The sequence below is a fragment of the Acanthaster planci genome, linkage group LG10 (genome assembly GCF_054643075.1).
Source record: "Acanthaster planci isolate LZ-2023a linkage group LG10, COTS_SCS, whole genome shotgun sequence".
NCBI classification, from domain to species: Eukaryota; Metazoa; Echinodermata; class Asteroidea; order Valvatida; family Acanthasteridae; genus Acanthaster; species Acanthaster planci.
Window position 1 is genome coordinate 4,684,062 of NC_141786.1, and position 24,638 is coordinate 4,708,699.

The 24,638-nt window shown below is 43.6% G+C and overlaps 1 protein-coding gene across 18 annotated transcripts in view; it reads right to left on the reverse strand.

The window, feature by feature from the left end:
• Window positions 1-3,357: 3,357 nt before the first annotated feature.
• LOC110988801 (uncharacterized) overlaps window positions 3,358-24,638 on the reverse strand; it is a 42,680-nt gene continuing 21,399 nt past the window's right edge. For 8 of the 18 annotated variants that reach the window (XM_022252658.2, XM_022252657.2, XM_022252653.2 and 5 more), the window contains 9 exons: window positions 23,988-24,119; window positions 22,816-23,067; window positions 21,506-21,655; window positions 19,351-19,476; window positions 17,891-17,932; window positions 13,417-13,512; window positions 9,682-9,780; window positions 9,087-9,263; window positions 3,358-8,601 (listed from right to left, as the gene is read on the reverse strand). In XM_022252658.2, coding sequence (XP_022108350.1) covers window positions 7,651-8,601; window positions 9,087-9,263; window positions 9,682-9,780; window positions 13,417-13,512; window positions 17,891-17,932; window positions 19,351-19,476; window positions 21,506-21,655; window positions 22,816-23,067; window positions 23,988-24,119 — 2,025 coding nt within the window. In that variant the 3' untranslated portion in view covers window positions 3,358-7,650. The remainder of the gene's footprint in view (window positions 8,602-9,086; window positions 9,264-9,681; window positions 9,781-13,416; window positions 13,513-17,890; window positions 17,933-19,350; window positions 19,477-21,505; window positions 21,656-22,815; window positions 23,068-23,987; window positions 24,120-24,638) is intronic. The other 10 variants (XM_087142047.1, XM_022252654.2, XM_087142051.1 and 7 more) reach the window with 10 other exon arrangements.

The window sequence follows — 24,638 nt, forward strand, 5'->3', positions numbered from 1 at the left end:
TTCCATAGCTGTGAGAAATTTTCAGTTTTGGACAAATGAGTTAATAGTAAAGGACTCAGTTTTTGATCATTTATGTGTTCTTTCTGGACAGTGGAAGTGGAGCCAGATGTCAGTGTTTCGTTTGAAGTGTACATTTCTGTAAAGATACTAATTTTGTACAAAGATGGCATTACATTTACAATCTGAAACCTGATGAATGGGTTTTAATGCTTGCCAGACCACACAGATATTTGTGTCAGTCAGACATTGTGGTCGACTGAATTTTTAGCTCTAGGTTTTGTCCAGTTAGAAAGTTGTTCCTAGAACGGGGACGCTGAAGAAAAAGGCAACAAAATAAGATGTATTGTTTATTAATTTATCTTCAGGCAAATTTAAATTCTCAATTCTGATTGGTCGATCCATGGCAACAAACAGTACGATAAATAACTGTATTGCACAGTTCATGTCAAACCCTGCGTAATGCGCTGGTCTAACTCAACGCATGGCGCAGTTTTTACGCTAAAAGCAAAACGCACAACTGCAAAATTTACTTTAAATTCAAAGGTGGCGCATTTGCGCACATAGGCCTTCATAACATCTTTAGTGCACGTCTAGTTTGCTTGAAGATAAATTCGTTACCACGCTTGCGCTCCTGGAACATAGAATAACGTAGTGCGTCTGTCCCGTATACCATGAGGCCGCCTGGTGGTATACAGAACACAGACGCACTACATTAATCTTTGTTCCAGGAGCGCCCATGTGATAACTGAGAGTGGCCAGTTTTGACTTGCACCTGCAGTATTTGTTACAATGTACCTAGTGAACAGATGTGCTGGGGAAATTGAGCGCTGAAACATTTAATGTTGACTTTTGAATCCAGTGCTCAATACAAGCTCGCTTATTTATACAAGACAATGATGTGTACATGTTGTTTCCAAATTTTTGTTAATTTATATTGAGATTTGTATCTTAATAACTGTCCTCCTATTGGTCATAGCCTATTAGCATAAAGCTGTTGACAAAATGCGGCTCAAATGTGTGTGATAAATACACATATCATCCCGCAGAAGACATTTGTGAATTGAACTCGATTGGTGTGTAAAATCCCTGATTTTGCCGATTACACCTGAAGAATGACGGAAGAATTCACCAGACTAACGCTGCTACTGTCTTAATGTTACTGAGTAAGCTTTGTGCCAGCAACCTGCTGCTGTGGGATGGTCTGGTGTCCATGACCATTCTCAGCCATCAATCATGGCGAGCGTTGATGGTCTTCTTGACAGACATGTCAACTCTGAAAGAGCTTGCTACCAAATCACATGACACAGTAGCAGGAATAGTCTGGGGAATCCAAATAATACTGCAATTGTAACTGGTAGACCCGGGGTTCTAGACACTACTCAAATAAATTCTAGTCATACCAAACCTTGTCCAAACCTTGAAAATAAGGTCAGAGAAGCCTTAATATGCCTTGCTAAGGCCCAACATGAGCAGAAGATTTCAAGTGAAAAGGAACTAGCATCCGTGTAGTTCACAAAATGGTTTTCATGAAGCTGTAAAACCCAGCGTTTTTGCCCAGCGAAGAAAATACTTACTTTAGCTTACAAGCCAAGATATCCTGGAAGGTAGGCCCAAACCAAATGAATTGGCTATGACTTAAAATTATGCACAGGTCTATGATTGTAAGCTGTAGCCATCTTCCATAGAGATCTGTAATTTCAAGCCTTGGACAATTAATTTGGACATGGCTGTACGCTGCTCATGGCTAGCTGGAAACTGATTTTGCTCCATGTATGAATCGGCTAAGCAATGTTTTAGAACGTTAAAGTTTTTTCAGACAGAATTGTCCATATTTCAAAGATTATGTATGTGAACAGGTGTTTTAGATGTGTGAAATATCTTCCTTTTGGTGTGAACTTCAACCTGAGTTTTCAGCTGCTTTTTTTTAAAAAAAGAGAAATTCTCCTTTGATATAATTTACTGGCAAGTCACCAATGCTTCCCGATCTTTTTCACAATTTTATAACCAAACAATTTCATAAAAATGGGACCTTTTCATCACCCTGTTGAGATTCTACAGATCTGCCCAAAATTATAGTGAGATGTTACTGTGATGTACACAGTTGTGGGAGGAGTTGTGGGAGGAATTGTGGGAGGTTGTTTATAAAGGTATGTCTTCGGAGTGTGGTTGCTCCACCATTATGAGAACTAAAAATGTTCATAAACTAATGTTCTGAAGAACAAAAATAATTAATAAGCCCGCTATAACTTGCCAGAGAAGTGTACATAGCCTCCAGAGTTGTACATAATTCATAGTTAAAGACATGTACTACGTGTTGACCATCTAATACGCATTCTTATGCACAGGTTCATTAATATTCAACAGGGTGGTTCGTGGCTGCAAGCGTGCCTCATATATATAATTTATGCAAATTTATGCATTTCTGTTTATTTATGTTAACCATTTATATGGTGCTGTGTATGTTGACTGTTATATCGACGTCGTCAGTGTTAATAAAAGTGTTGAATATGGCACATGGAACGTAATGAATATTAAGACAGGTCTTTTTGTCTGCACATGTACTTTATTCAGTAATACATCTGAGGAGTTTTTCTGTGGAACAACACAGGATGGAGTAGTGAACAAAATTTCCAGGAATTTGGAAAGTGCCGTAGGCTATTTTCCAATACTTAACTTCGTCTCCGTCTCAGGCTTCGTCCCCAAAACCAGTCCCCGATTGTGGGCCTGAAGTGTTTAAATAAGCCACTTACGAGTTAAATCTGAATAATATCTGGTACGCTGTGTTTCTGATTGCACAGAAACGTAACAATTTGAATTCCCCAGACTAAAGACACTGTTACTATACCTCGTGATTTGGGGCAAGCTTTTGCATAGTGACCACCATCTCTGGAATAGACTGGTTCCCTTTGTGCCATTCTTATCCATTGAAAACAGTGTATTGTTGCAAGGCGTCTCTTACGTAACTTAGCAAAACCTTGCCCCAAATCACGAGGTACAGCAACAGTGGTTTTTAGCACGGAGAATTCAAGCTTTTATGTTCACGTGAATTTAAATAACTCAGTGTACCAGATTTTATTCAAATTTAACCCGCAAATGGCTTATTCAATTGGACTACTGCAGGTTTTGGTTCTCTTGCATCTTATTTGATGTTTTGTGGCACTATCAGACTACTGCCAGACTAAAAGTCAGGCAGTAAAAAACAGTTGAAGCCCGAGACGGAGCCGAAGTTGAGTATTGGAAAAATGACCATACTATCAGGTACTTGTTCATGGTAAGCTATGGAGTCAAATGTACTCTGATTAGACTGGTGACAAGTGCAGAATAACAATCACAAAATGAAACACTGAAAGACTGGTATGGCATTGTGCAAGAAATTTTATCCAAACAAAACTAAAAAAACAAGCAATCCAGTCCACAGTATACACATCAGTAATTAGGAAAAAAGGAATTCAACAAAATGACTGAATTGGTCAACAGCTGAAGTTTATAAAAAAAAAAAACTATTCTGGGTACAAACTATCATAATTTGCAGTGGGTGCATTGCTGTGATGTAAAATGAATCCAATGAATGTTTCATTGGGCATTTCCAATGGCTGCCTTTAATGGAAGAAAGCAGAATGTTCCGGCTTGCTTGGAGCGACTCTCAGGGAACAGTGGCTTCATACAACAATCTTCAAAATGCTTACCAAAATTAGCAGAGGCCATGGAAAATAACCAATCATCGAACTCGTTGAGAGAAATGACCAAAGCACGGGAGAATTTCGCCTTGGCGGAAGTAAGATTTCTAGCGGCTGACATAATGCCACACAATGTACATAGCTAGTCACTGGCTCCCTGCAGGGACCAAATACATGAGGACCCCTGAACAGGGAAAATAAAATATTGACAAGGGCGAAATGATTTCCCAGTGAAAATGACCTGATAAATATGTGAACTTTTCACATCCCTTCCTGGGACTTACACGTGACCTTGTTTTCCTTGAAAATGAAAATAAAGACTACAAAAGCTTGAGCCCAGGAATTATCTTTGCTTTAACGAGCAGGATGTTGCACTACACCGTGTTCTCATTATCTGGATTGACGGTATACGACTCTCTCAAATGACATCACTTCCCCACAGATTGCCACATGCATCGGCATTGTTTAACTTCAAATTTTCGTGTCGCGCATCGTCAACACACAGGTGTGTGTAGAACACTTGCAGGAACTGTGCAAACACACCTGTGGGTGTTGAATGCACAGCTGTGATTTTCGTACCAAGATGGCGTCCCGTGAGAGAGATCTATATTTCGTCACCCAACTTAAAAAAATTAGTGGCAAGTCACCAGATAGATTCACGTTTTGAGTTGACGGGCCTGTATGAGAACCCTGCACGATGTAAATCACTACGAAACCGAGAGATTTTCACCCACATACTGTGCATGTATGTCCAATTTACATCAGGATGCCAAATTGAGTGATACATCACAGCTCAGTCTGCTAAGCCTAACGTGAACTTAAAACTGATTTACTGAGTGAAAAAATGCATCAAGATTCACTTTAAGAGATCCGGTCAGAAATGTACCAAGTGGCTCAATGACAATTGGCCAATAGAACTGATTGTGCCCGCTAAGTCACCTGACCTATAGTGGGTATCGAACATTAACAAACATGGCGTCCTCCAAAGCAAAGTGCATCACGAGTGTCGTATACCAGAAATAAAGCCAATGGTTGGTTAAAGTACTCAAACTACTGATGGGCCGAGTGCCAAACTGAACATCGGCATTAGTTCTGGTACACAGCACCTATGGCACACTTTGCTATAGAAGGGCGCCATGGTTGTTGATCTTTCATACCCACTATAGGTCACGTGACTTTCCGGGTGCAATCGGTTTATTTTGGGGACTCATAAAGCCAAATTTTCTAGGCGAAATTTTAGCAAACTTAGCACAGATTTTATACACTGATGATAAGACAGGCAATTCATGTACATAAATAACAAAACAAAACAAAAAAAGCCAAGCAAGTGTCCGGCTGAACAGTCATGTGATGTCACAGTGTTTATACTCTGTCTCAAAGCAACGTGGTCTAGCCCAAATATTTCACCAATTTTGCCTGAACACCTGAAATTTGCGTGCATGGAAATTCTTAGAATCAAGCAAAATCAGTCAGTAATCATTCCACACGTACAAAGCTGGACACACATGAAATCAATCCTACTGGTACTTTTATATTCTTGAATCAAGGCTTTGTTCCTCATAAGCCACACACAATAAACAGTCCACTCCAACAAGAGCTGAGATGGATCTTGCCATCAGTGACTGTGCCTGAGGTTTGCCTTCCAAACGGACACTCCATTCCCACCTTGAATCAAGACTACTACGTACACATAAACTGTTCCAGGCTGAAATACACCATTTCTCAAACCTTGGCTGTTTTTACCACTAAGCTGTGCCCTGCCACCCGTCCAAACTATTCTGTAGCCACGTGATATTAAAACCCAAATTTGAATATTAAAAAATTTGGCCTCGTGTCACATGACAGAATGTGATATTCCTCCAGCAGAAGAGGTCCCTAAAACGAGAGTTAAGCGCCGGCTACCTGAAACTCAAATTTTTAAAAATGTGAAGAGCTCCAACCTAAAGCTGAACGCAAAGCCACGGTTTGACAAATGTCTGACAATGTTGTTTTGCATATGACTGGCATTGCCGTGTCGTTTGCTTTAGCAATTCGTCAAATGCAATTTTTTGTACAATTCAATAATAACGTTAGACTTTGCACAGTATATTATGACGTTAATAAAACAGACTTTTTAGAAGGAAACTTTGGTTCACTTTGTGATTACAATTATGAAAAACAAATTGTTTTCTGCAATGAGGCCTCCGGATCAGACAAAAACACAGAAGTTTCAAATTACCTCTCTCTTGTGAACCAAAAGCCCCACAGCAATTTGTAACAAACTTCAGTCGGATTCAGGCTCTTTCAATCAAATTATCAACTCAACGCTCTCCAGTGTTGTAACAAGTCATTAAATATTGTGACTTGAGTCGCATCATTAGATCAGGAAGTTGAGTCGAGTCACTTTGTATAGTCGAGTCAGGTCAAGTACCGAGCTCGAGTCAGTTCGAGTCAAAAGTTTTTGAACAAAATACAATAAATACAATTGATATAAGAGCAGAGCCGTGAGTCTGATATCAAATATTTTTTAACCCCAAAATTTTACTTTTAACTTGGACACAGAGACTCGAGTCGAGTCATTTACCCACTGGGACTTGAGTCAAGTCGAGTCGCCTAAAATTGTGACTCGAGTCAGACTTGAGTCCAGTCACTGACTCGAGTTTCAGGAGCTTCAGATTTGTTCTGGTGAGGTTCACAGTTCCTGTTGTTTTGTTCAGAAGCAAGCTGCTTTCTTACAGAGACACTACTGGCATGGGCCTATTGCATCTGTTACAATGTTAACGGGGAGAGCCTGTCGTGTTGTCTCTTGCCCTCATACTTTGGCGCAGTCCTGCAACAAGAGCATCCTACGGCCGTTTGTACACATTCAGCTGAAAAACAGCAGGCCTACGATGTACCTCGTTTGCCTCATTTGCAACAAGTAAGAATGTATTTGTGGGGCCACACATGCTTGCCCTGTTCATGCAGGAGTGCCGGTTTTCAGGCCAAAGCCCTAATTTCACGCTTCTTCATTGAAACAGATAGGGTAATCTGAGCTTCCCTGCCCTTTCTCAGGCTCTGGGCGAGATTCTGACTAGCATCTCTGATCATGAAACGAAAGCTTCACCGTTGAAGTGCCTTGTAATTTGAAAATCAAGCCTGTTAAAGTTTGCTCAGAGGCAAGTGTATATGGAGTAAAACCGATGCACGTATTGACACTAAAAATAAAAGAACAGAACTACATATATGTAATCATAAATTGAGTAATAAAAAATACGGCGCTAAAAACTAATGCCCACTAGGTGCCTTAAGAAAGTGGACCCAAGGTGCTTTCACGTTCTCTCCTGGGACCACACATAGCCCAAGACCCTCTGGACTCCACTTGGGATCAAATTCACACTTTCTGATGGTAATATAGCTGTACAGCCCTTAGACTTTCTTCCAACCAAGACTTGAAACAATTCGGACTCATGGTGGATCCAGAAGCAAAAGCACTGTCCCCACTCGGGGGGGGGGATGCATTCTTCTGAAAAAGATGCTCCAGGTACATGTACAGGTACATGTATGTACCCATTCTGCTGAAAAACAATGGTGCGTACTCCATGACCCACACACCACCTCCTCACCTTGTTCTCAATGTTTACAGCGCCATCTACCGGTACTTTTCCTGTGTGAGTCCACGTTTACTCAGTTTGACACTTTGTGCAGAATAATTACAGTCAAGTGCCTTGCTCAGGGATGCAAGCACCAACTACGAAATCCCTGACGGTGATCAGGTGCGTGCTCAATGTTAGGAGACTTTGTACAGTGCATCAGGCCAACATCAGCATTGCTTGGCCTGTCAATTATTAAGGTTAATTTTAAAAAAGCAGATGTACAGAATGGTATGGGACTAAAAAGAGATAACCTTGTGTTTCACTCTCACAATTATGACACACTTTGACACTCGACTCACTTCTCTTGGGAAGGAAAACCCCTCTGCCTGGAAATTTCCTTTGGTACATGTAGTTGGTCCCTACTTGGTTCCTACCACTGACGTCTCCACAGGAACAGTGACAGGGGAGGAGTTGTCATGACTGGTCACCGACATTGTCACAACGTCCATGGGCAGGGTGTTGGCTGTGGTGTTTATTGGGGCACTTACCTGCTGCGCTCCGTTGGTCGCGACCGATACGGGCGCAGCAGCAGCACCACCCTGGGACAGCTGGAGGGTCTTTGCCACGAGCGAGGTGGCCGGGACGGAGACCGAGTTGACGGCGTTGGTCAGTGGGCTGTTGACCGTGACGGTGCTGGCCGCCCCCTTAAAGCTCCCCAGCGCCGCGTTGTTGTTGTTGGCCACCGCCTGGGCCACACTGGTAATGAGGCCTGCCGCGTTCATGTTGACGCCTCCAGAGCTGATCCCCGTCACCAGGGCGGCGTTGGTGGTGGTGATGGGTGAGCCGATGGGCAGGCCGCCCGTGCCATGGTTGCTGTTGAGCTGTGAGGCAGTCGCGGCGGCGCTGGTGGCCGCGCTGGGGCTGACCAGCGGCGAGGCGCCATTGTAGCTCAGATTGGCCAAGTTGACGGTGGGCGGGTTGATGCGCTTCTCCTTCTGTCGGCGGTTACAGAACCACACCCGCACCACCTCCTTCTCCATACCCAGGGTGTCGGCCAGGATCATGATCTCCTCTGAGGTGGGCTTGGGGTTGTGGATGAACGCCCGCTCTAGCGAGACCCGGATGTTGGTCTCAATGCTGGTGCGTTTCTTGCGACGCCGGCCCAGGGCGTCCTGCGAGTCCATCCCTGTGCCCCCACCAAGCAGGGATGGGTTGGAGATCGTGGAATCTGCGTCGTCCAGCCACTTCTGCAGCAGCGGCTTCAACTTACACATGTTCTTGAAGCTCAGGTTCAACGCCTCAAATCTTGATATGGTCGTCTGACTGAAATCGTTGCCATAAAGCTTCCCCATGGCCAGTCCAACATCACCCTAGGGCAGGAAAAAAACCACAAAGATGAGAGTTCCCGTCCTTCCAAAAAGCACACAAGTATTCTGGAAAAAGTCAGAGCAATACTTTCAAGCCACAATACTGCCCTAACTGATGAACCCTTTCAAAAATGTTTGCCACTTCAAAATCCCTTCCAACCCCCGGTTGGTTCCGAGGAACAATACAACCATACATTACGATGTCTTTTTGTGTGTTCGCCCATATAATGCATATTTCACACATGGTGATAGACTGCATTCACCTACTGTAAATAAAATATTCACCTGTGTGATATATTCACCTGGGTGATATATTCACCTATGTGATATATTCACCTGTGTGATATATTCACCTGTGTGATATATTCACCTGTGTGATATATTCACCTGTGTGATATACTCACCTATGCGATATATTCACCTATGTGATATATTCACCTGGGTGATATATTCACCTGTGCATGTCATTTTTACATAAATGTTCTCACCTGTGTAAAGCCAAGTTTTATCCGTCTCTGCTTGAAGGTCCGGGCAAACTGCTCCAGTTCCTCCAGGTCTGTGGATTCCTCAGCTTGCTGAATGGCTGAGGTCTTCTGAGCCTGGACAATCTGCAGCTGCTGCTGGGCAGTGATGGCTGGCGCCGTTGCCACGATCGTAGCACCGGACTGAATGCAGATGAACAGAAGGAAAAAAAAAGGGGAAATCGTCACCAACAGGTCACAGAAATTTGAATGGACAGTTTGTTCTACGATATTCACACGCTTTCCCTTGTTCTACAAAATGAATAGATGGGGGGTGACTTTATATTTTCTCCAAGGTCACTGCAACCAAAATGGTTGCTACAAGGCTCATACACATCTCGTCAAATTTTTCTCCCAGTGCTATATTTCATAAGACAGGGTGGCAAAAATGTTGATTTTGCCAATGACCATGCACAGAAACAAAAAGCTCACTGTGCACTGACCAGGCTCAGGATTACATTTTGCAACAATAATGGCAAAATTTTTTAGTAGTCTCAGCTCTACAATCACACCAAAATCAGCAACAAATCCTATTTCGTTTGGGACGCTACTCCCTTTTTACCTGTGTAGCTGATACGGTGGCCAGGGTAACGGCTGGCTGCTGCACTGCCTGGGCACCGATGAAGGTCTGACCCTGTATCAAGTTCTGCTGTCCCTGGATCTGCAAGATGTTGAAGATTGGACCACCGTAACGCAGCCATTCTTCGTGAAGTTATATGTGGTATTGCACAGACAAACAAACATGTAGACAAAGTAGGTTGTCCTCATAAAGGACAAAATTATATGAATGCAGTTTTTCTTGTGGTGGGAGGATCTGTGTACAGGCCTTCATAAAGGTTACCGTGACATTTTAAAGAAGTTTGGCACTAGTTTTTTTTCTTTTACTGGTAGGAATATTGATGATTCACAAGAGTGCGCCTCCAAGAGTTTGTAACGCGATGACCAATCACAATGCGCGAAATCTGTCGACCCTTTCCAAACGTGCATTGGGTCGACAGATTACGCACATTGTGATTGGTCAGCGTATTGCAAACTCTTGGAGGCACACTACTGTGAATCGCCCATAATACAGGGTATTAAATACTGTCTAAAAAAAGGATGATTACAAAGCTTCTGTGGATACCGTGACTCAGTAATTAAGGATTTAAAGAAAGGTTGCGGAATCACTATGATTTAACATAGCCAACGCGGCTAAGGAGCAAAAGTTTCTTTTCGGAATAATGACTATTTCTTCAAGGGTATTACATGTAAAGCCAGTCTCAGGTAATCGGGCATATATTTGTAGAGGTCCTACATGTAGGCCGCATGATAGCTTAGTGATGACATGCTGCTGCCGAGTGTGGGTGTGTGTGTGTACCTGGGTAGGTGTACATATTAGGCCATGTCTGGAGCATGGGTTGTATTTTCAAATGGCACATGAGATCAATGGAAGTGAAGACCAGAGAGACAGGTGTGTGCTTTGTGAGTGGAGGATGGTTGCCTTGACTACCAACATCCCAATCATTGCAAGCTTATTCAAAGTCTTTTTCCCCCAACCATAAAACAATGAAAAGTTAAACCACCAAGAGAAATCCGTCAACTAAAAGCATTCAGTCAGAAAACACCAACAACATGAGTTCAATTCCAATAAAATTGGATTACAAGAAGACTTGACTGGACCGTTGGTGTCAACAGGCAAGTTTGGTTGTACCGTAAGATCGTGAGCAGTGTTTTTTGAGGAAAGAAGGCACGGCCTGAAAATGCCTTGTTCCCTATTCTAGTGACTGGAGTGAACACTAAAACAACACTCATCCAAAGCTCTGTTAATGTCCCATACTTGGGCGCTTTGCAAGCATGGGCCTCAATTGAAGGAGTTTTTGAGGATCATCCAATTTGGTGGGTATGATTTTCAGAAGCATACAAAGCACAACCGGGGGGGACGTGGTTAACTTGGTATGCTTTGCACAGATTGCAAAATATGATGGCTATCAAATCTCTTTTTTTCTCGGGAGGGGGGGTGGTTAGAGACGTACATGTTTGTTTTACATGCTCTTGACGATAATAAAATAATGGACAACTCCCTACATACCGTTAACAATGTTCAAATTGTACGAAACGCTAATAACAGAATACAAGTCCACAACGTACAGCACAGCATCAATGTATTAGCGGGTGTCTCATGCCAAAAATCCAACATTCCATGCAGGGTTACCGTGGTTACAGTGCAAATAGTTAGAAAGGAATCACATCAGGTTAAAGAGCTTGGAGAACCTGTCATTACAGCTGCTTTGGAATCATGAACTAGGGTGTGTGAAAGAGTGATTCTTAAAATGGGAGACTTTTGAGATGCCTGTTGGCGGCAAACACGTGAAATTGGACTACTATCGTTCAAACGTGTTATTTTTGGCCACAAATGTGATACAAACAAGAGTGGACCGATCACACGGGGCCAAAAAGTGCAGCTGGGGCCAATTCCACAGAGCTGCTTCAGCACAAAATTTGCTGAAGTGGGAGAAAACCTTGCTTGATAAATCAGGTAACCAGAGAAAACTCCATGTGACGTATACTGTTTTGGAATGGTACTTAGCTGTCTTTTGGTTAGCATGGCAATCAGATAGAGTTTGAGCAGGTGACCTTTGTTTTTTTTTTTAAGCAGGTTTTTTTTCAAGCATCAGCAAATTTTGTGCTTAAGCAGCTCTGTGGAATTGGCCCCTGGCACGTCTGCTGCCACTGGGCACCTCAACGTCTCCCAGGAAAGGTTGATCATTTTTTCTTAAATCAAATTGTTACAAGAAACATGATTTTTTATTTGCATGGCCTCAAATTAATAAGAGTAAGGGGGGAAGTGTGCCAACTGCTCCTTTCATCATATACTGAGGAAGCTCCCCTCCTTCCAGTAATGGAAGAAGCATTGTGGCACCAGTGCCTTTGACATTGGTTTGGACACTGCCTCTACCATTAATGTGGGAGGGGGGGAGACTCCCTACATACACACAGTAATCATGTGTCCAGTGTCACCTTAATTAGTTGAGGTTTCTCATGTTTCAATAGGTCTCGCTCAAATAGCGTCACTTCCTACAGATTGCCACATGCATCGTCAATTTAGATCAACACAAGGACGTGTATAGAAGATTTGCACTGCACATGCTTGCGTCCAATAAGAGAGATCTATTCTGGGGCCTGGCTGCATAAAAGGCCGCTTCACTGATATTTTTTTTTACACAAAAATGAAAAAAACTTTGCATTTTCTATACTGCATCAACGTGCAAATTTGCATCCACAATGTACATCTTATCTTCCACAAAATGGACTCCACTGCAGATCATTCCGCCCTCTTGTGTCCATGCAGAGACTCCGTGGTGAGAATGTGTCCAAAAGTTATGGCTGTGGCTGAAAAAACATGTGCATCTATGGACAGCCACCGGCTAGTGGCTCCAACCACTTCTCATAGACATGTGTGTTATTCCTAGCCACAGTCGCTGGACTCAGACTCTGCATGCCATTCAAACTCTCTGACACCCTAGAAACATGCACTGTTATATACATGTACTGGTTTGATTTGAACACTCAGAATGAAAGGAACAGCTGAAACACACGCCGGTGTTAAAGATGAAATATAATGAAAAGGAACAGCAAAAAGAATTGCACAAATCATTGTGGAGGGAACAACTTCAAAAGTACACAGTATGCTTCAGGATTGTTGTTGCTGTTTTGATCTGCATTTACGTGCAGTCAATACAATTTCCCAGAGGTAAAGTCAAGGCCTTTTCTAAGCCTCTGAGCAAACCGCACTCAGTATAAGATGATACACGTATTATTAGAAATCAAGGTTTCCAGTAAATGGGCAAGGCTTCATCGGCCAAGTGTTTAGATTGAGGAGGCTAATGGAGATTCACACCCATTATGTGATGCAAGTGTACAAATTACATGTACTAGTATTGGGACTCGGACTTTGACTCGATTAGTTCTTTGGCAAAATACCGGGGAGGGGCCAAACTATTTTGGCCCAACTTCAATCAATATAAAACAAAATTACACAAGGCCGACCTCCTGTCTAAAACGCACATTTCAGTACACTCGGTGGACTTGCAAAAGAACTTGAGAAAACCTCTGCAATTTTCCAGGTCTAGTCAGCAAAGCGTTAGTGGAAACATTCACCAGTCCAAGAGATTAATTCCACTCGGTGGATGTGAAGTTCCACTTTGATTTGGATCTACATGTACACATACTAATCCTGCCCCCTCCAAAAAAAGGAGGCAACTTTTGAAGTGGTTCCCAGAGAGTGAGGCCTACCAAGGAGGACTACGTAATTCGGTACCTGGGGCAGCAAGCTAGTTTGCGGCTGTGACAACAAGCCGGACTGCTGGTTGGCCTGCTGCTGGAGGAAAATCTGCTGCTGCACGTTTGGCGCCACCTAGAGGCCGGGGTAGGGCACGCACATACATGTATAGCACAGCACACAAGACACACGACGCCCGGGGCGAAACAGCAGGTCACGATGCGACAAGCGACGGGTGTACAAAAACAGGCAAGGTGTTATATTAATACATGTACATGTAGGTGGAATGGTGAAAAGAAAGCGGCATGCAGGTTGTAATGATCAACAGCAGTTTGACGTCAAACTTGGCACGATCGCTACTCAAAACCAGGGCTGTACTCGTACACGTAGTCAGGATCCCTTAAGATCGTCACAAGAGCAATGCTGAACCACCAGTATGAATTCAAGTCACAAGAGCATTCCTCCATTGTCGTTCACCCAGTTACTTGCCATTGGTCTCGTGCCCGGTCTTGAGATGGTCCTGACTACTGTACGCTAAAATGTACATGAATTTATACTCATTTTGACCCCTGTGCTTAATCTGACAGGTACATGTACATGTAGGGCTGATAGGCTATTTGAAAATGTCTTAAACCCTGTCTTCTTTGAGTTTGTTTTTTACGAGCAATCAAAACAGATTCCACAGTTGGCCAAGTTAGACTGCTTATGCACATGTACTGCCATAGGTAGGCATTGATTTAGGTAGTCAGTTATGTCACGTCAAATGTACCATGTACCATCAAATTTCATATCTTGTAAATCTCATTTACATAGAATGTACAAGACACGTCACTTCATGGTGTGCCCAACATACTGTACGTCTACCGTAGCGCTACAAACTGCATATTTGCCTCATACTGATCTACCGTAGCGCTACAAACTGCATATTTGCCTCATCCTGATCTAAAAGTATACATCATAAGCACATAAAGAATTGATCTGTCAGCTGAATCTATTTCATGAAATTAATCATCATGAGAAGAAACCTGCAAATCGACTTCTAAATTAGTTGCACTGAGTTTTTTTTCTTTTCTTTTTTGGTGATTCCTGAATCAGCCAGTGTTATCAAAGTTTTGGCTTGTATTTTCTCCATAGGGAGATCTCCCAGTGACAGGATCACTAATTCATTTCTGATTTTCTGAAAAGGTTTGGAGCTGAACTGACACTTAATGAGGCAAAACTCTTTTAGTCCAATGTTAATCTTCTCTAATAAGTTAGATCGGTGAACAGGAAGAAGAAAAACTGCCTCGAAAGAATTGGGGATAAAGAAATTTGTCAAAAGCAATTTGTGATATGATCTGCGAAAACCTTTCACATGGTGAGCTTTGTCATTTGGGTGCGCATCAACTTCAAAGCAATACGGACACACCCTTGCCTTCAGATGTATTCCATTTATGATTCTAGGTTGTTTCGAATCACGAATGAAAGTTTTGAAAACAGGACAATGTCAAGTTGATATGCATCAACATGACAAAGCTCACCATGAGAAGAGTTTTCGTAGATCACATCCCCAACACAGACCTGCCAACCTAGCCGTATTCCTACCTGAGGTCAGGAATTACCACACAACAGATTAAAAAGGTATTTAAGTAAAGCCTTCACTTCATTTAAAATTTTAATCTACTGTGTGGTAATGCCTGACCTCAGGAAGGTACAATGTATACGACATATTGGCAGGTCTGCAAGCATGTGTGTGTTCAACAAAACACACTGAAAAGTAATTCAATTTGTTAATTTATTTATAAGCTTTCAGAGGTTAGTACATCCTTTCGTTTTTCCTCATTCAGTTGTTGAAAAAAATATCTAACAGCTTGGCTTGTACAGTTTCAAGATCACTTTCATAGTTTTAGCACTGAAAGTCAGGTCCTAAAATGACTGGCATGCAACTGTTTCAAGAGCCTTCACTTTTCAGGATCGTTTGTTACAATGCACTCGCTGTGTTTGTCAGTAAAGCATGCAAATGCACACACTGCGCTCGGTCTACATTACTTCATTCTCCATTTGCAGAAACAGAAAAATCTTCCCTGGATCTACACTACGGAATTTCTAAATGGATGAGTGCTCAGAGCGCATGTGGTTTCTTGTTTTGAAACTCAAGCAGGGGCATGCAAAGGTCTGAGGAAGTCTGGGACATGTGAGCGCATTGAATCAGCAACCTGGACTTGGTACACGCACAGTACTCCTTAAAAAGTCAACCAAAAAACCCCCCCAAGACAAGCCTGTTAATACTAAAGTGGCGTGGAAACCCTTGCATATGATACAGTTACACCTGTACAAGCTTGTCTCTGGTGGTAAGTCTGCGCGGAAGATTGGTGTACAGGGCTTAAAGATCAATGCCACAGTTTGCTTCATATTAAAAACAAACACATGTACGCTGTACAGCACGACTGCTACATGCACGTACACCGTACTGATCAACCGGTAAAGAAAAACCTACATTTTGTCTTTTACTGTACAAATTCAAACCATGCACCAACGGATTCCCCATGCTATAAGAAAACCACTCTGACATGTTCCATGGAAGAGTGAGCACTAAAACTTCTCAAACACTTCTCATCCACATCTGGCAAGACACAGCGAGTTGATATTTCTGGGTTTACAGTACATGGCATGCCAAACACTGCTGGACACATTGCTGTTTAGTCTACAGCGTCTACAGCTTTTCACATGCTCACATGTGACCATACAGAAGCGTACCGTACATGTATGTGTACAGACCGGCAAATCGCTTCCAAACTGCATGCCTACCGGTATTCACCAGATATAATGTACAAGGCCGGTTTGCACGAGGCGCAATAGCGAACATGGAAGCAAACTTGATGTGAAATCAAATATTCGTGCTGAGAATTCGCACAAGTACAACACACTTCGACCCAAGCACATCTTACAGTGCAACTGTTTCCTGACATCAAATTTGCTTGGCTTTGGCATCGGCCTGAAGCACAGATTGGCCTTGATGTGCAACATTTGCAGGCCGACTGTGATCTGGACACTACAAGTCAGTGCCACAGTTGCAACTCGGGCTGCATCCGAATCTCTTGTCTAGAGCTAGGTCTAGGTCTTTGCTCCATTGGAAATGCGTGGAGACGCGTAGACAATAGACCTAGCCGTAGCTCTGGAAGCCCGTTTCGGACACGGCCTCAGTCTCAGTAAAAACCTGCTGAACCGAACCGAACACACTCTTGTTAATCAAACTCTTGCTTGGAAGCACATAATAAAGGAAGAAAAAAAAGAAAGGAAAAAAATACAATGCAGCTTTTGTTGATTGAACACAAGCAAGCAGACCAAAATGCAATGAAGAACAATGCCGAGGTGTGCTGCAACATGAACCAAACCCATGCTGGTCTAGCCCAACGTGTTTTACATGTAACATGAACCAAACCCATGCTGGTCTCGCCCAACGTGTTCATCCTAAGCCGACGCCCCTTCCCCTACCCAAGAAACCTATCAAAACGACAGTTCGCCGTCCACATACGTGTATCACAGAGGAAGGGTCATTCTATAAATTTGGGGTCCAATTTTTTCCCATCCCGGTTACATCTGGCATATGATTTTTTGATGTTTAGAGCTCATTGTTTAATTCCAAGATTGAATAAGTCCTGCAAATTTCACGTACCTGCCAAACAGATAAAAATAGTTTGAAATCAATTTCAGTGATACTCCCTTGTTAAATATGTCAGATGGTATACATGTCAGAAGTACGTAACGGGGACGGAAAAATTTCTCACTCTGGACCCCAAATTTAGAGAATGACCCAAATACCACTCAGCATAGCTGACAAATTGAGTGTCACCAGCAGGTCATCAGTTCACGAGAGTCTAATGAGAACAATTTGGAATTCCCTACAACGTACCAACAAATCATAAGTTTGGACAAACAATCCAACAACTCTAACTGAAATATTCTAGCTTTTAAGACTGCAAAAATTCCTTCACGGAAGTCTGCCCTGCTGAATTTTCCACAAGAAATCTGCATCGCAAAACCTGTGCAAATTTTTAAAGTCTTTGCGGGGGCTTTTCCACCGTCAAAATCACTGAGGTGAGTTTGGACAAGCAATGCATGCATTTTATGTTGAACATGTTGAATCAGCAACAGGCAAACCGGGCTCCAGCGGGTTAAAGCCTTGTGTAATAGTATGAAATGAGGCGTAACATGGGGGTTGCCAATGGGCAATTGTAGGAGGATGAACCGGGCTCAGCTGGGTTAGGTTTGTAAAGGGTCATACTTCCCAAGAATGCAAATCAAAATTAAAAAAAAAAAAAAACAGGTTAAACTCGGTAAAGTTTTCAATCACGGATTTTTACATTTGATATTGACATTCATGCGAAGTATGAACCGGACCTAAGAAACTATGCAAACAAATGAGGCGACAGTAGGTCTGCAAAGGATGAACTGGGCTCAACTGGGTTAGGCCGAGTGCAAACATATGCAACAAACAAGGCGACTTGTGGGTTGCCAACAGGTGACTGCTCACCTTCTTGGGTTGCAGAAGCACATATTGCGGCATGTTGGTCTGCTGCAACAGCAAGGTTTAATCAAGAAGAAAAATCCTAAAGCTACATCCAAAACTGGGCACTCGTCTGTCTACCGCCACGGCAAAGGCCATCGGCTCATTGTTACCAGCATCCAAAGATGTACAGGCAAGAAAGTGCCCAGTCAGAGACCTGTGTGATGCGGCAGCCATATTGTGTCCGACGTGCATACAGCAAGGCAAACAGGTGCCTACCGGCATTTTTACATCGTTGATACACGAAACGGTTGTGGCATGACACAGGTCAACTGCATATCCCTGCTGGTTGAGAAGCTGAAACCATCAAAGCAGACTTGAAACCTCTTGGATGAATGTTACAGGCATGCAACTTGGATTGTCACCAAAAAAGGAGGAAATTCCAATCTTTACAAAGACTTTGTACAGTACCGGTTTTTTCGGTTTTCAATGGCATGAGTGTGAAGTGAAAAACAAGGAAATCAGCTGATCCGAGGGAAAGTTCTATACCTCATTTAACTGCTTTAAGCACTGGCATTTATTAAAAAATACTGCATGTACTGTACATGTACAAACTTGTACCTGACAAAATAAGACTTGGTTCTACCCAGTACTGGTGCTTCTTTAAAAAATGACAACAGAAAGACATTTCATTATTAATTTAAATATTTGTCCATCATATCTAGAGTTTGAGTTGACTGCCTTTGACTGAATTCCAAACTTTTATTTTCATTGTGAATCTTATACTCACTTTGCTCAAGGATTTACATGTACGTAACAAATACTAACTCCAGCATTATCAGGTGAATTTATTCCATTCATTCAAATGAAATCAGCTGACACCTGTGGGACATGAACATGGGACCTCCTGGCTGCTACTCAAGCCCCACTACCCACGTGAGCCATCCATACCCCCAGGCTCTGTGCGTAAATGCCCTATCCCTCAGCTGCGAAAACAGATACAGGTCCGAATGAGAGGAGGGCACACCAACGTCACCTCCACTGTGGGGGGGTCATGCTTGGGACACACTTCCACAGAGCTGCCGAGCATGTGAAATTGGCTATGCACGGGAAACTTTCCGCTCACAACAGAATCCGGTCACAGCCAAAATGCCATAAAACGCATACTGCCTGTGGCTGGTATTCTCCTGAAGTTGCCAAGGCAGTGAAGTTTTGGTTTGTGGGTCAGTGGAACTGATATTGTGCGCATCTAGACGAAAAATGGCAGCCTGCCATGCATGCCAGTTGCATGTAGGGCTTGATTGAGGGTATGCATAATACCAGCGTGTGCATGTGATGTGCCCTCACTCCGATTTTTGTGAGTATGCTGCATTAGCGCCCTCTACAGTTCCCGTGCAGTGCTTAAAGACAGCAAGGTCTGCTATAAACGGAAGCCAAGCAACTTCAAACGGATCTCTGAAGTGTTTACAACAAGACTTTGTACTGACCTGGCCCGTTTGGAGGAACACGTACTGCTGCATGGGGTTCTGCTGCTGTAGTTGCTGCAGCTGCTGCAGGTCGGTGGTGCTGATCTGCTGCAGCGAGGTGCCCGGTACCACATTCTGGGTGCTTATCTGGAAAATTTGCCAGCGGAGGAATGCGTTTGATTTGAAAATGAGTCGGAAATAGAAGACTACATGTCAGTACCTTGTGAAATTAGCAAACATTAAAATGTGCAGCATGCAATCAAAACAAGGGAAGAACAGACAAGGTTTGAGCTCTGTAAGTTCCAACAACGGGCGGTGACAGCCAAGCGCGGCTGCGGTCAGGTGGTGAGGACAGAGATACCAGTAGTAGTCTGCTCCTAGACTCTGGAACGAGCTTCCAAGATTCGTTCGTCTGTCCCCTTCTTTGGAGGTTTTCAAGAAACATCTCAAAACTCTACTTTTCGTTTCGTTATTGATGTCAAGCGCTGTGAAACAACTTATAGTTCGTAAGAACGCTATACAAATGTAATTATTTCATTGCATCGTACTGTAAGGGGAACACTCAGAAAACAGATACAGGAAAAGGTGACTCTTGACCCACAAAGATAAATGTCACTGAAAAACTACTTCATTATCTCTCTGTGGCAAGGTCACATCAGTGTTAGTTCCATACAATCTTGCTAAACCCCTTCACATGGGCACTAGGAACTGCACCACTCTTTGACTACTAACCCTAGCCCCCTAGGGTGCATGTGAAATCATACTGAAATGGGAGGATCTGGGATTGTTAGGAATCTATCACATGCATGTACAGAGTATAATGCAAACTCATGTTATGTTATACAAATTTAACCTTTGCACTTGTGTTTATGTTAAGCGTGGACCAGTAGCTAGGTATTTTCCCACAAGCCTGAGGTGGAAACGCTGTAAAAAGGACAAGTCCATCACAAATCATCCTGTCTCCAAGTCTATCCGCCCCGAGCTGAAGTGCACCCCCAATGGGCAAAGAACTTAAGACAGGTGATTACGAGTGGGTTCTTGCACGCGTTCTGCGTGTACGCAAAGATAATACAAGCCGGCATAATGTAGTTACGCGTACTCAGCGTGCTCTGCGTCAAACGTGCATATACTTTCGCGCCTCATGGTGCGCCTCTACAGTGAGTACCCAATAACCACACCCTCTCCTGTTCCGCTCAGCGCAGATAAGCCTCTATCATGGGGCAGCCATCTTGCTTTCTACCATTCAAAAGCAATGTAACCAAACTGTTCCCTGTTCCCGTTTTACCAATATGCAAAGTTGTATTGCTACCGGTACTGCCAAAGGGGCTACGGGAAACAAGACAAACATGGCAGCATAATGACAACGGTCTATGAGGACACAGGTACCATATACCTAGTACTTGTACACATATTCACTTCTGCAGACAATTAGACTTGTGATGGACTTGAACCACACTTCTTTAACCCTCCTATGCAAAGACACATTCTTGACACAGTTGTCCTATCAGTCAAAACCAGTCAGATTTTCTACATGTGTCTCCGTGCTGGGGGAAATCAAGTGGAAGGCAATTTTGGACTGCTTTTGACGGTTACAGCAAAAGGAGGGTTAAGTTAACATTCAGTCACTGTAGAGGCCGCAGGCTGTGAGCAGTGAAGGATTGAAAGTAATCTTGGGGAAATGGAAATGGAGCCTTGAGTGTGAAGCACAGGGGTGGGTTACATGTACGGTACATTAATGCCAAACCACCACCGGATTGGGTGTGCAGCAGTGCAAGCTAAAACGGCAAGGATTTCAAGCCCGGACGTGCAAAGCTAGTAAGGTCGGTTTGCTTTTTCAAGAACATGCAAAGGAGAAACTTTCCATAGTGGTGTCGGTCACACTGGAGAACAAGTGTCACAGGTGTAACGGCCACAGCGTATGAGGTTTGAGTAACAAAAGCACTCTTGAGCTGCAAAATCTTCCAGTGGTCTAAAGGATGGGTTTGAAACCACAGTGGAGCAGTTTACACTTTACAGAGAACAGGAAGAAGCAAAGGCCAAATTAGTTGAGAGGAAAAAGGAGAAAGCAGGTAGTGCAAAGTAGACAGGAGAGGTCCTGCTTTTTCTGTGAGAGAGAGAGAGAGAGAGAGAGACGTGAGTTTCAACCCCCCCGCCACACATCAGAATGGATTGACACCTTAGCCTGTTGCTGCTGTTGCTGCTGCAACTGCTGCTGTTGCTGTTGTTGTTGTTGTTGCTGCTGTTGCAACTGTCCACCAACCTGTCCCGGGATCTGGGTGGGCATTTGGCTCCCCGGCTGCCACATCTTAGTTAGGTCTGTGAAAGGCTGCAACGATGGAGGGGAAGGAAATGTACAGGGGGAGGGGGGGAGAGACAGGGGAGGGGAACGGAGCGCGAGAACCAGCACAAACAACAAAAAATAAATCAGGTTTGCATAAAAACTTTTCAGCGAGTTAGCAGAACATGCAAAAGCAAAGCAGGAGGGGGTATCAATGCAACCAGCTAAGCAAGATGCAAAACATGCACTATGAAAATAGGACAAAAACAACCATGGGAACCAGTGATTATCTGAGACTGTCAGAGAGGAAGACTACCAGTATCTGCCTTAAATTACAGATAAATGGTGGTATTTTCAAGATGTACCCGTACTTAGGTAGGGCCAAATTGTCAGGGGACCTGTAACCAAGGCGACGGGATTATACCAGTCCCGCTGATCAAAACCTGCCCCCTTTTAAAGGTACAGTCCATCATTTGTAGTTATCCAAAAAAAGCAGCTGAATTTCATTGCCTCAAAGGATTAGACTGCACAAAGGACAACTGATGGACTGTCCCTTGATGCCCTTTTCCTCAGAATTTGTAGACTAATCTGAAAACCCTTGGCAGCATTTGAAAAGAACACCAAACCCACTGACAAAGGTCTACCCCCCTTGGATTGGTCTTTCAGAGGTGTACATGAATGTGAAATGGGCATGGCAAGACAATGATGCAATGAAGGACTGTTCAAGAATTGTGCTGATTTACAAAACAATGAAAAACAAGGGCACTGCGTGTTAAAACGGCCCTTCATGCAGTTGGGAATTAAAGGTTCTGGTCTTTAAGGTGCTGGAAAAATGGCTGAATTTTAAGCCAGTGTACGTGTACATGTATGTGTAGAAGGCCAAATACAATAGTAATCAGTAATTTGGAAAATCAGAGAAAGATTGCTACAGAAGTTTACAGAGATTCAACTGTCAAAGAACAACTGCGGAAACTGGTTGTCTTTTTTGAAATCTGCCATTCTTGGTATGTTTTTTCTTTAGATTGTGAGGTTTTAAATAAATTTAACAGTTCCTCTGGTCCAGTACTTGAGAAATAATTAATGTTGTACCAGTTTTGGGTCTTTAAGAAGGCACGATAGTCAGTCAGAGCAGTCAGAGATTTTCTGTGATGTATTCCCAGGGATGCCCCGCTGCCCCATTGACACCGTCACTCTTGCAATCAACTCACCAACTGGACCGGTCCGGCCGCCGCCGCTTGCTGCTGCAGCAGCTGCAGCTGCTGGGCAGACAGCGCCTGGGCCAGCGTGACGGGGACTGTGGTGGCAGCGGCTGCGGCCTGGGAGGTGGCCTGCACCGTAGTCTGGGCCTGGCTCTGGGAAGCAGCGGCAGCGGCCACCACGGCTGCGGCCGAGCTCTGGGGCTGAGAGGTGAGCTGAGTCTGCAGCGCCTGCTGGCCTTGAAGGATCCGTGACAGGTTGCCCTGCGGGAGGGAGAGAAGAGAGAAGACAAGAGTGAGACTCCAACGGGACAGGACGGGAGCCAGGTTGGCATAGTGGTTCTTTCCTCGCCTTCCATCTCTGCGGCCTGGGTGTGAATCCCAGCTCAGTCCACATGCGGATTCAGTTTTCAGTCCCTCCTTGATTTCGTGGGTTTCACCCAGAATATTCCTCTGGGATTTTCCTCCCACCTCTAAAACTGTAACTGCTTCTCACTGTCACCTCCCTAAAGATTTCTGCAGGCCAACAAGCTACAGAGCCTGGGCCACTTTTAAGGAATCCTTGGTTCGCTTTCCGGAAATGTTCACTAATGTACATGTACAGTACTTGTGCATGTGTATGTGGTTGTACACATGTACAGCTGAAATCTAAGGCAAGCAGAAAATCCCATTCATCACAAAAATTATTCAACGTTGTGATGATTGTGATAATCACTGGAGACTCCCTATCACCTGAAAATTCTTCTCTACTGTGCTTATCGCAAACTGGAAAACGTCATTACAAAACTGCAATTGTCTACATGCACATGTACTTTCATGAGCATTTCAACTGTATAATGCACACATCCCGCAGATCCTCTTGGCTCGGGACCAACATCAACTGTGAGCCCATGACCTCACTTGGGAAAATGCATTTTGTACATGTACAACCCTCCATACCTCCTACATATACAAAGACTGTCTGATGTCACATTTACATGTACAACTTTTCTATGCTTTTCCTGACAAACGATGGCGCTGTTGCTGTGATTCCACTGGAAAAGAACCTGTTCTTTAGAAGGAATTTTTCTGATCGAATTGGGAACCAACTGGCTCAGAGGAAACAGGTATAGGCTTTAAATGCTCGGGAAAATGACAAAAAAATTGAATGACACTGCTACGTGTACCTGTATAGATGGGCTCACCTGCTGGATGAGGTTTGCATTGCTGACGGCGATGGGCTGGGCCTGGACCTTCTGTGCTGCAGCTGCCATGGCAGCTGCTGCAGTAGCTTGGCTGAGGGGCAGCCCCTGCAGGCTAAACACCTGCGGCTGCTGCTGCAATGACAAAGAGACAATTTATTTGTTAAATCCGTTATTAATAAGCACAGTGATGCGTAGAAAGGCAATCCTCCAATGGGTATCTGAGACAGCCACGTGATTTGAACACTTGGGTGTCCTTAAGCAAGCCACTTTGCCTTAAATTTTTTTTCTCCTTTGCCAGAACAATGAAGAACTTTTCTACCCTGGTGCAACGCATCACGTGCGCGCGATCACTCTCATCTGGCATGGAAAAATCTGTACTGTATCCACGAGGCTGCCCGGTGGATCACCAATGGCTTCTCGTTATCACTCCAGCTACCCCGTAATATCACGCTACAGTGCAGAGAGACATACATATGTACTAGAACACTGAAATCCTGCACATGCATACTATCCCTGTATTCTGGTTATTGGTTTTGCGAGTCATATCTTGCCATTGATTGACACACACTGCACCCAGACTACGCTGGGACAATTGGCATTATTTACAAGTCAGCCATATTGAATTCAAAGTGAGGTTAACCTTTTCCATTT